Here is an 11,270-nt window from a genome sequence, read left to right as displayed (position 1 = left end):
AGAGCAGACACAGTGGGCAGGATGTGCATATGGAGGGGGAGCGGGAGGGGCGGTGCCGGGGACAGGGCGTGGGGCAGACGGGGCACGCGGGGACTTCAGGCTCAGGGAGGAGGGCCTGCCATGCACCCCACCCCGCGAGGCCTCGGGGACAAGGGTGCAGGAAAGAGCCAGGCAGTTCCTGTGGCAGGAAACGCGCTCCAGGGCCCTCGCAGCTCGGGAAGCATGTGGCGAGCACCTGGCGTGCGGCAGGTCCAGGACGCAGAGCCAGCCAGGGCGGAGGTGGTGGGGAAGCACAGACCGACCGAGCCCCAGCCCCTGGGAAGAGCCCCGGGGCAGCAGCGACAGGAGGGAAGGGCTGCAGGCGGGAGAGCCACAGGGAACCGCCGGGTAGCAGGACCCAACGCCAGGGGCTCTTGTGAGTCCCGGGTCCTCACACACACGGACCCCACGCGCTTTCTCAGCAGCCCTGAGTGTCTCCATCCTACAGGTGAGACCACTTGAGGCCACAGAGGTCGGACCCCCAGTTCTCCTGCCCCAGCGTAGAGGCCGCAGGGAGCCGGCTGCCCGCTGCGTGTCCTCGGCCTCTGGGTGATGACGCTGCTTCTGGGAAGTCCAGCCGGGTCCCAGAGCAGCTGGCCAGCAGGAGGAGGAGACGCCCCGTCTCCGCTGGCGGGAGCACGGCCAGTGAGAGGCCTCCCGCCTTCCCGCCCTCCTTCCCTCTCTGACAGGCCTCTCCCCGGGATGGCCATGGTGATGGTCCTGGACCCCGGGGACGCTGTCGGGGCGGGGCGGCCCTGGGGGGCCGCAGGGCCCTCGCTCACACGCTTCCCTCCGCTGTCGGCCACCACCCCCGTGCAGCCTCCCCGGCCTCCCCTCCGCCCCCGCCTGAGGCTCCCCAGCACCTCTCAGGAGGCGGACAGGGGGTGCCCGCTGCCTGACGTACAGCGGCCGGTCTGGAGAGCCTGGCCTGGGCGAGGGTGGGGGGGAAGCAGAGTACAGCTGCTGAAGCACTCTGATGGGAGGACAAGCCGGGCTGGGTCAAACCATTTTCAATAAGCAATTCCAGGGGGTTCGGCTGTAAGCGGCTTACAGGCCATTTTTTCAAAGCCCTGTTTTAGGATTGTGAGTTGACGTATGTAAGGTAACCTGAAGAATTTGCTGTCGGACGTGCTGGGCTGAGGGGACAGTTAAAGCCAGGTGCAGGGCGGTGGCCTCCACTGGACGTGGGCCGCGGAGGCTTGGGCTGGAGGCCCAGGAGGATGACGTGGACCTGGGCGGCGCCTGAGCGTTCCCTCAGGTGAGGCTCTGACCCTGACTGAAAGCAGAAGAATGAGGTGGCAGAAAGCCCTGGAGCTTTCCCACGTTCAGGGGTGGATGGAGAAACGGCGGCAGCGACAGAAACCATGAGTAGTCAGAGAGATACGTGGGAAACAGATCCGTGTATGATTTACTGTGGAAAAGAAGGCTGACGGGGAGGGAGGAGAGGCCGGGCTCCGGGCCCGGGCTGGGACCCCTCGGCGTCTTGTTGGTTTTCCTTGATGTCCCCTTGTACGTATTGATCGGTTTCGCTGTGCTGGGCCTTCCCTGCAGCCTGTGGGGTCCTTCTTTTACGTTTTAGTCACAGCATGTGAACTCTGTGGTGACGTGCGGGATCTAGCTCCCTGAGCAGGGATCGAACCCGGGCCCCCTGCATTGGGAGTGTGGAGTCTTAGCCACCGGTCCGCCAGGGAAGCCCCTGTCTCGTTAGTTATGGGCTTCCCCATCCTGACCTCCTCCAGCTACCCCGCCGGGGTGCCTGCGGTGACCTCCCCAAAGCACCCACAGCCACTTCCTCTCCTGCTCAGAACCGCTCTGTGACCCTCTGTTGCTGCCAGGGTATTCTAAACCCTTTCATTGGCTTCTACAGCTTTAAACAAGTAACTGCTTTGTTGAGACATAATTCACATACCCCAGAATTCACTCTTGTTAAAGTTTACAATTCAGGAGTTCTCAGTGTGTTCGCAGAGTGCAACCATCACCACGATCAGGTTTTCCTCACCCACAGATATGAGCTCCTTTGGACTTGCTTATTGCGGGCATCTCATGCAAGAGGAGCCGTAAGCTCTCTGGCCTTTGTGACTGGTTTCCTTGATGCCAAACAGTGTTTGAAAGGTTCCTGCATGCTGCAGCATGTGTCATGGAACACTGGTTCCAGCCCTGCTCCTGACTGAGTAGTTATCTCATCACACGATACACCGCATTTCACTTACCTGTTTGTCAGGGAGGGACTTTTGGATTGTCTCCACATTTGGGTTATTATGATGCTGCTATGACCGTTCATGTGAAAGCTCTTGTGTGGATGTGTGTTTTTATTTTCTTAAGCACATGCAGACCTAGGAGTGAAACTGCTGAATCATATGGTAACTCTAACATTTCGAGAATTGTAAAACATTTTCCAAAGCAGCTGCCCCCTTTTATAACTCTGCTAAGCATGCATGTGCTATCGTGTTGGAGAAGACTCTTGAGAGTCCCTTGGACTGCAAGGAGATCAACCTGTTGGTCCTGAAGGAAATCAGTCCTGAACACTCACTGGAAGGACTGATGCTGAAGCTGGAGCTCCAATACTTTGGCCACCTGATGTGAAGAGCCGACCCAGTGGAAAAGACCCTGATGCTGGGAAGGATTGAAGGCGGGAGGAGAAGGGGACGACAGAGGATGAGATGGCTGGATGGCATCACCGACTCGATGGACCTGAGTTTGAGCAAGCTCCGGGAGTTGGTGATGGACAGGGAGGCCTGGCGCGCTGCAGGCCGTGGGGTCGCAGAGTCAGACGTGACTGAGCGACTGAACAACAATAGCGTGTATGAGGCCCCAATTTCTCCACACACCTCGCCAACGCTTATTTCCTGCTTTTTAAATAGCCATCCTAGTGGGCGTGAGTGGTGTTTCAACGTGGTTTTGATTTGCATTTCCCTAATGACTAACCATGAGTGTCTTTTCACTTGCTTGTTGGCCATTTGTGTATCTTTTTCAGAGAAATGTCTATTCAAATCCTTTGCCCATTTTTAATGGTGTTATTTGTCTTTTTATTATTGTGTGTGAGCTTTCTTTATATATTCTGGATATCCATCTCTCATCAGATATGATTTGCAGATGTTTTCTTCCATGCTATGGGTTATCTTATCACTTTCTTGACAGTATCCTGTGAACCATAAAGTTTTTAATTTTGATAGAGTCCAATTTATCTGGGGCTTCCCTGGTGGCTCAGTCGGTAAAGAATCCATCTGCAATGCAGGAGACGTGGGTTCGATCCCCGAGTTGGGAATATCCCCTGGAAAAGGAAATGGCAACCCACTCCAGTGTTCTTGCCTGGGAAATCCCATGGAGAGAGGAGCCTGGTGGGCTACAGTCCATGGGGTCCCAAGAGTCGGACACGATTTAATAACTAAACCACCAACCATGACCACCAATTTATTTATCCTTTGGTGACTTGTGCTTTTGGTGTCGAAGCATCTATCTAAGAGTCTATCGCCTAATCCAAGGTCACAACGATTTACACTGTTGTTTTCTTCTAAGAGCTTTTTAGTTTTTAGCTTTTCCGTCTAGGTCTAGATCCATTCTGAGGGCATCTTTAATGCAATGTGAGGCAGGAGCCACACCTCGTCCTCTGGCACGTGGACCTGCAGCTGTCCCAGCACCGCTTGTTGCAGAGACCATCCTTTCCTGCACTGAACTGCCCACGGCCTTTTGTAAACGGATTCTTTCTTAGTCCCGTGGCTGTATCTTCTGCCTCACTCCTACTCCAGCTCGCCCTCCACTTCCAGCCCCATTAAATGAATGCTTTTCCCAAATGAGCCAAGCTCCTTCTCACTTCTGGCCCACTTCCCTACATGCTATTTCTTTTACTAGAAAATCTTTGTGAAACTTCCTCATCACCTGGCTTTCTTCTCTGAAAATCTGGCAGGTCAGGTTTAGATGTCATGACTTCCAGAAAGCCTTTCCTAAGCTCCCAGTGAAGTTTTAACACAGGGCCGTCCTCCCCAGGGGTCCTCTACCTCTTAACCGGAAGAGGAGCTCCTTTGGTTCCTGGAACCTAGTAGTGTGAGCCTGCTAAGTCCCTCCAGTCGCGTCCGACTCTGTGCGACCCCATGGACTATAGCCCGCCAGGCTCCTCTGTCCATAGGATTCTCCAGGCTAGAATACTGGGGCGGGTTGCCATGCCCTCCTCCAGGGGCCCTTCCTGACCCAGGGATTGAACCCACAACCGATTCTCTTTCATCTCCTGCATTGGCAAGTGAGTTCTTTACCATTAGTGCCACCTGGGAAACCCGGAACATAGTAGGGATTCAGATGAATGGATGAATCCCAGGAGTTAAGAAGAAGACTAATTTGTACTGTGTATTGCTGCAGAGAGTTAAGGAGAATGAGATCTGGAAACCCCTCTAGGTTTGACTATTTTTGTTGTTACAAACAGGGAGGAGTCTCAGCAGCACTGTGATTCAGAAGCTGGTGATGGGGTGAGGAGTTAGCACCGAGGAGAAGGCAATGCTTTGGTTGCAAACCGTTCGTTCCGCAGTCGTCTGTGAGGGAAGGAGGGAACTGGGCTGGCGCCACAGAACAGCTTAGAAAGACAGGGTCAAGGGCTTCGTTTCACTGCTGCGCATGTGTCTGTGAACTCCAGAGCCTCGGGGAGTTTGACTTCTCATGAGAGACCCTTTCTTAGCTTCTTCTGTGTGAATTCCAGGGCCTGGCCATGATTTCCCCTCTGGTTAACCCTCCCGTCCAGGTGGGAGAACACTCACCATCACCCTGTCCTTGTGCTGACCTCAGCACCCAAGGAATAGAAAGGTTCTGGGAGCGACCAGGGCCTTGCCCCAGACTGGGCTAAGCTACATCTGGCCCAGGAAAAGAGGGCCTGTAGGAGTCCCTTGTTTGGGCAGAAAGAGGAAGGAGCAGGTCGAGCATCTTGTTGGCGCTACACTGGCTTCCCTCTCTGCCCCTCATTCCCTGGCATGCCCCACCCCCACCCCCAGATCACTCAGACAGGCTAGAATGACGTGGCTGCAAGATTTTAATTTTTCATTGTCTTCCTGGTCTGTCTTCATCCTGAGTGGCCCGTGTCTCTGGCATGCTCTTCCCAGAGGTAAATGTGCCTGACAATGAGCCCGCCTGCCTGGTTGGCGTTCACCAGCAGCCTCACGCAGCTCACCTGGTGCCCCAAGGACCTGGGCACTATCTCCTGATCCAGCTGCCCCTCCAGGAGGCGGCCCAGCAGGACGAAGCTGGAGCAGCGCTGTGGCATGCCTTCGGGCCTGTAGCCCAGCTCCACCTGCCCCTTCTCCAGGGCGTACTTGCCATCCACGATGGTGCCCGTCAGCACCTGCACCCTCCTCAGGTCAGCCGGCTGGTTCAGGATGACGGTCAGGTGGTTCCCGGCACTCACATTGTGGGTCCAGAAGAAGGACTCGTCCAGAGTGTAGGCCTCCCGGGGGAAGTGGGCCTCGAACACCTTCATGTCGGTGAAGGCGGCTCCCGGCAGATTGTCAGGGGCATAGGGGCTCCTCCTGTGCGCGCCCGAGGCCTCCTGCCTGTCATTCAGGGGGTAGTAGGTGGCCCTGTGGTAGAAGAGGAAGGGTGTGCACAGGATGGGGTCCTTCTGGGCCAGGAGGACGCGGAAGTGGGTGAGCAGCCTGTCGAGGGGCTTCTCCTGGGAGAAGAGGAGCAGGAAGTGGGCCAGCGTCGGCAGGTCTCCGCTATGGAAGAGCTTGCCCAGGAGGCCCAGGTTGGCGAAATCCAGGAAGGCCCAGGGCTGAGACCGCAGCGTGTCCACCTTCCACTGCACGTGGCTGATGAAATTGGGGGCGCAGAAGGCGTTGTCCTCCAGCAGCAGGAAGTACTCTGAGAGCTTCGAGGCAGAGCTCATGAGGAAGGCGTGATCCACATTTTGCTCGGAGTAGGGCTCCCGGCCGGAGGCCCCGGCGCCCGCGGCCGGGTAGGCGTCTGGTGGGGCGTGGATCAGCAGCAGCTGCCCCGCCAAGATCTGCGGGCTCAACAGGCTGGAAATGCGCAGGGTGGTCTCTCCGAGCCAGGCGGGGTCGGCGCCTGCCAGGTGGACCAGCACCGTGAGGCGCCTCTGCTCCACCTTCGAGGTGGCGCGGAACACCGAGAGGAGCGTGTACAGGAGGCCGCTGGGGTCAGGCCCCGGCCGGGGCCGCGAGGAGATGCCCACCGTCAGCCACGCTGGGGAGGCAAGTGGTGGTGTCAGGGGGCAGGGGGCGGCTGGACGCTCTGGGGGGCCGGCTCTCTAATGCCCTCCTGCTACCGTTTCCCATCCTGGAGTTGGGTGCAGATCCTTGCTGTGGGGAGTGTGGCCCCCACCTGGAATTTGCGTTTGGACAACGCCACCAGATGCCCGGTGTGCACGCTGAAGTCTGAGGTGCCCTGAGCCAGGGTGCTGCTCCCCGCAGCCCCGAGGCTTCCTGGAGCCCCGGTTTTGTTGCACGTAGTTTAAGTGCTCAGTACACACATTAGCTACTTTTACATTTACTGTCATTCCGTCTGATTTTACCTAGCTCATCTTCACAAAGCTCCCCTTTAAAGATCTCCTGGAAGGAGCCCCTCTCCTGGAAGTCAAGAGCCCGAGCCCCGCCTCAGCTCTGTGAGCTCTGTGCCCGCGTGGCTCCAGGGGTCCCCGCAGCCCTGAGCTGCGATCGGGGCCAGTTGGGCTGTGTGGCCCAAAGGCCCCCCTCCTCCCGGCTGCTTTCAGAAGCAGCCACTTGATCTTCCCCCTCCCTGCTCCTCATCCCTGAGACCAGGTGTGCTGATGGGGAAAGGACTGTCTGCCCGGCCCGTGGACGCCCGGGCACCATGCCCTCTCGTCTCCCTGCCTCTTCTCTCCGAGTCCCCGCCTTCTTCTTCTTCTTTCCCTCTATTTTGGCCACACCACGTGGCGTCCAGGATCTTGGTGCCCTGGGCAGGGATCGAACCCGCGCCCCCTGCAGTGGATGCGCAGTCCTCACCGCTGGACACCACGGAACCCCTCCCCTCCTCCTCTTGACCTTCTTGCTCCCAGGGGACCCACTCCCCTCCTTGGAACTCACTCTTCTTTCTCTGCTGGAGTTTCTCCAGGTATTTGGAGGTGAGGTTCTGCCAGCCTTCTAGTGGTCCCAGGTCCTTCCTTCTCCTGTAGCTGTCCTCCTGGGGCACTGGCAGAGGCACCATCTGCTTCTCCTGCCATAGAAAGCACAGGCTTTACCGCTAGTGGTCTCCCCGGAGCTCCTCCAGGGAAAGAGTGGCTCACTCCCCCCAGAGCGAGCCCAGCACAGTATCAGGACCTCTGACCACCGGCCAGAGTATCCAGGGCTCACACAGTACTTGCCATCTTCCTTACCTTAACAAATATGGGGGGTGGGGAATCAGCTTCTCTGTGGACCAGTGGGTCCAGCCAGGTCCACACCCACCCCTGGAGCCTCCAGCTTTCCGGTGAGAGAGACGGGCGCTGTCCACACCCCCCACCCACCCTGAACCCGCACAGGGAGAGCAAGGCCGCTCCTTGGACCTTGACAGCCATCCTGTCCCGGTCTTCAGCTTCCCTGGGGACTTCCAGCGTGAACAGGAGCCACAGGACCCCAAGGCCCACTGAGATGATGCAGCAGTGCCAGAGGGGACAGCGCATGGCGGCTCCTGGGAGGGCGAGAGGGCCACAGGCCAGCAGGGTGCCCCACCATCCACGCCTCACCTCCTGTCTCCCGCAGGCCCGCCCCTCCCAGCCGTCCTGTCTCCACTGTGCTCTCACTCCCCACGCCTGCCCTCCTGTCTGAGCCGGGACCTGAGCCGGCTTCCCGGCCGGCAGAGGGGAGGCCGCCTGCCCTGGGTGCTTTGCTACCCTCTCTGTGCAGGTTTGTCTGGAGATTCCAATTCTCCTGAGTTTTCCCTGCTCCAATGATCACGGTCTGCTGGGCCTTTATTGGTGAAGCCCATTTATCTTAGAAAACAGATGGTTACCACCCACTCCTACTTTTTTAAATGAAAGTCAAACTATTTATTAAAATAGCTGAACTTGAAGTATTGCTAAGTGCTAAGCAATTTGATGCCTTTCCTACTTTTTGTAAAGGACGTCCTTAATTTATTCCAACCCTTAATCTTATTCACAGACCTCGATTAGAACATAATTCTGTTAACTCAGAGTGAAACAAAAATCCTTTCGTGAGTGATGGGCTGCAGGAATTCAGACTGGCTCAGCCTCAAAAGCACTCGTATGCTGCTTTTTCCCTGTCTGTGTCTTTCCTCCAGAGAAAATGTGTTTTTCTGATTGTTTCTAAGTGATCAGAGGAAAAGCTTTAATACCTTGTCTCCCACGCTTGATCCTTTCTCTGCAGTCAGTACACAAAAGAAAAGAAATTGTCATCAGTAATTATGATGCCCCAAGGCTACAATATTGTCTAATTTCCCCCATTTTCATGGTTCCCTGCCACTTTAGTATTTTGGTAGAGGTTACCATGCTTTTCTCCCTTAACCATTTAGCTTTTTCATAAGAGTTATAAAAAAAGTACTTACATTCGGCAGAAGGCTTAAACTTTTCTTACCTGGTTTTCTTAAGCCAGAACTTTTAGCCTGATAGGTAATTCAGATACAAATCAGTGCACGTAACAGAAATAGGCTTCTATTTTGTAGACCGTAAATCCACGGATACATATACTGAATAACAGGCTTTACAACGACAGCCGGAGGAATTCACCCTCAAGCGAACAGCCCTGTTCCCTCTGCCCCTGGCGCGTGGGTTACCTGTCGCTCACTGGCCGCCCGGGTGGTCAGGGTGGGTGGGAGCACTGCCCTGTTGCAGCCCTGAGTGGGTCAGGCTCCTGGACGAGCAGGAGAGAGAGGAGCCGGGGTGCTGGAGGACACGGCAAACTGGGCCCCCTGCCCCGGTCCTCCAGCCTTGAGTTAGGCTCCCTCAGTGATGCTGCTCTGTCCCGGCCAGCCGCCAGGGGGACACCTGGCCAGGACTCACCCGTGGGCAGGGCTTGTCTGGGAGGCCCGGACCGGGGCCCTCCTGCCCTGGGCGGTTGGCTCCCTTCTCTCGCCCCGTGAGGACGCTCTTTCCTCCTGCCGTCTACCCACGCTTCTTGCCCTACTAGGCCATTCCCGTCACTGTCAAAAGGACGCAACCGTCTTCCGGTGGGTAAAAGAGCAAACCGCCCCCCGAAGAAATGTCCTTTCCAAGTCCTGCCCCCTCCCTCCGCAGCTGTGCTGGAAGCTCTGTTGCCCTGAATCAGCCCCTCATTTCACACCCCCTCTCCTCGTCTCCCTCAGCCTCCTCCTGCTCCAGACACTCTGCCCGGCTCCACTCTTGCCGCTGACTCTTCCCTCCCCGGCTCTTTCCTTGGCTTCTCCTCTTCCCAGCCAGTAAGGGGAAGTGCACCCGTTGTGCGCCCCAGGGCTCTGACCCAGTCCCATGACTTTACTGTGTACACCACCTTTGAACATGTGTGCGTACACATGCGTATATACATACACATACGCAGTGTGTGTATACAGCCATCATGTCATATATACATGTGTACACGCACACTGACAACTCCTAGAGCGGTCTGACCTCCAGCCCCAGCTGCTTTCCTGAGCTCCAAGGGACCTGACGATTCACCGTCTCCATTTGGATAAGAGGTGTCTTCATTTTAATGGAGCCGAAATAGAGCTACAGAGTCTTCCTACTTGCCAAATCTCTTCCTTGAAAAGTTCTCCCCATCTCAGTAAATAGCACCACCATTTTTCCAGCTCCTCATGGGAAAAATCCTTGATACCTCTCTCCCCTTAACACTCCATATTCCATCTACTTAGTCCTGTTACCTTTTCCTCCTCAAAAGCATCTGGAATACGACTCTCTCTCCGTATCTGCTACATCATCTCCTGCCTGGACCACTGCCACCACCTGCCTGACCCCTCCACCCCACCCTGTCCTCCTGCAGCCTTCCTTCCCCACCACGCAGGGGCCTTTCACACTGGAGATCAAACTCCAGACCGCGGCCTCCAAGGTCCTGCCTGACCTGGCCCTCTGCCTGCCTCTTTGACTCCATCTCCCACCCCTACCCAGCCCCTCCTCCCCCAGCTGTTCGGGGGAGTGATCATCCTTTGGAGAAACCAAGCTGTTTCTTGAGTGCTGGCATTTGGTTTTCTTAGAACTTTCCTTCCGAGACTTTCCTTGAGCCAACTCCGCCCAACACGCAGGTTTTTTATGCGGCCTCAGGTCATCACGGTTAAAACGCCTCTCACCCCCTCCCATCCTCCCATTGGCTACCATGTATTCTCTTCTCTGCATTTACTTCCACCAGAAAATACCTTACTCGTGTGTCTTACTGTCTGTTCCTAGTCGCTAGACTGAGGGCCAGGCCTTGGCTGTATCCCGAGCGCTTGGCACAGTGCAGGCCCAGAGTGCTAGCTCAGCAAATCTGTGTTGCATCACTAGCTACTGGGATTATGTGATATGATGAGTGGTCACCTACCTCTTCAACAAACACATGCTAGGTTCCAGGGACATTGCAGTGCCAGGAGAACCAGGCAGCTCACCGGAGAAGGGCACTACCTGGGTGATGGATAAGAGCTCAGAGTCTGGACTCAGACTCAGACTCGGGCCAGAATCGAGTTCTGCTAAACTTATTGGCCATGTGACCTTGGCCAAATGACTCAGTCTCTCAGAAGCCCAGTTCCTCATCTAGAAACTAAAGGATAACGATGCTTGCTCTCAGTGAAATCCTTATGAGAGTGAAAAGAAATCATCCACAGAAAAATGTCTGCTTACAGCAAGCACTCAACAAACGTGGGCACTTTCGTGATAAGGGACGATGACCATTTTTCAACCATGGAGACCAGCACTGCCTTCCTTTCCATCATATCTGAAAGGTCTGTCTCCCTTTATTCCTAAGCCCCACCCAGATTTTACTTTTAGGCTCTCAGATGCACAGCACTTTGGGAACATTTCCGCGTCTTGACATCTAATTCCCACTTCTCCAAGCACTTTAGAGGAGGCAAACAATAGTGAAAGAGGGGGAAAGACACGTTTTTAAATTGAAGTCCAGTGGACTTGGAGTGAAAATAGACGCTAAGCCCCGACAGCCTACTCTGCATTGTGCAGGTAGGGGTGAGCACCTGGGATGCTGTGCCTATTGCCACAGTGTGTCCTGGGTGTGGGCTCGGTACTTTGCTGGAAGTCAGAGCTCTCCTTCCAGCCCAGAAGCACCAACTTGATCCCCAGCTGGGAGGAGGGGAGAGCGGTCCGGAGGGACCTCTGTTCCTCC

The 11,270-nt window shown here is 55.8% G+C and overlaps 1 protein-coding gene across 28 annotated transcripts; it reads right to left on the bottom strand.

Moving 5' to 3' along the window:
- Window positions 1-5,032: 5,032 nt before the first annotated feature.
- Window positions 5,033-11,270, bottom strand: LOC145505427 (alpha-1,3-mannosyl-glycoprotein 4-beta-N-acetylglucosaminyltransferase-like protein MGAT4E). 28 transcript variants are annotated; one of them, XM_081487446.1, is made up of 7 exons: window positions 11,122-11,270; window positions 10,479-10,558; window positions 8,565-8,592; window positions 8,326-8,351; window positions 7,370-7,662; window positions 7,080-7,209; window positions 5,033-6,219 (listed from the first exon to the last, which is right to left on the bottom strand). In XM_081487446.1, exons 5-7 carry the CDS (start codon window positions 7,652-7,654, stop codon window positions 5,081-5,083), a joined length of 1,554 nt encoding a protein of 517 aa, XP_081343572.1. In that variant the 5' UTR covers window positions 7,655-7,662; window positions 8,326-8,351; window positions 8,565-8,592; window positions 10,479-10,558; window positions 11,122-11,270; the 3' UTR covers window positions 5,033-5,080. The 28 variants fall into 28 exon arrangements, with proteins under 28 accessions (XP_081343572.1, XP_081343588.1, XP_081343568.1 ...); XM_081487462.1 differs by having other exon boundaries at window positions 7,538-7,662; XM_081487442.1 differs by lacking the exons at window positions 10,479-10,558; window positions 11,122-11,270 and adding exons at window positions 8,764-8,840; window positions 10,315-10,396.

The sequence above is a fragment of the Giraffa tippelskirchi genome, chromosome 5, assembly GCF_054371585.1.
Source record: "Giraffa tippelskirchi isolate mGirTip1 chromosome 5, T2T-mGirTip1v1.2.pri, whole genome shotgun sequence".
Lineage (NCBI taxonomy): Eukaryota > Metazoa > Chordata > Mammalia > Artiodactyla > Giraffidae > Giraffa > Giraffa tippelskirchi.
The sequence above is the reverse complement of the archived record's forward strand: the minus strand, read 5'-3'. Positions and strand labels throughout refer to the sequence as shown.

Excerpts from the sequence above, each read along its gene's own strand:
- LOC145505427 (XM_081487456.1), bottom strand. The coding sequence starts at position 10,687 with ATGAGGAACTGGGCTTCTGAGAGACTGAGTCATTTGGCCAAGGTCACA. Across the intron at positions 8,352-10,478 it reads AGCATGTGTTTGTTGAAGAG|AGAAAGGATCAAGCGTGGGA; the intron begins GTAGGTGACCAC and ends TACTGACTGCAG. Across the intron at positions 7,210-7,537 it reads GGGACAGGATGGCTGTCAAG|GAGAAGCAGATGGTGCCTCT; the intron begins GTCCAAGGAGCG and ends TTTCTATGGCAG.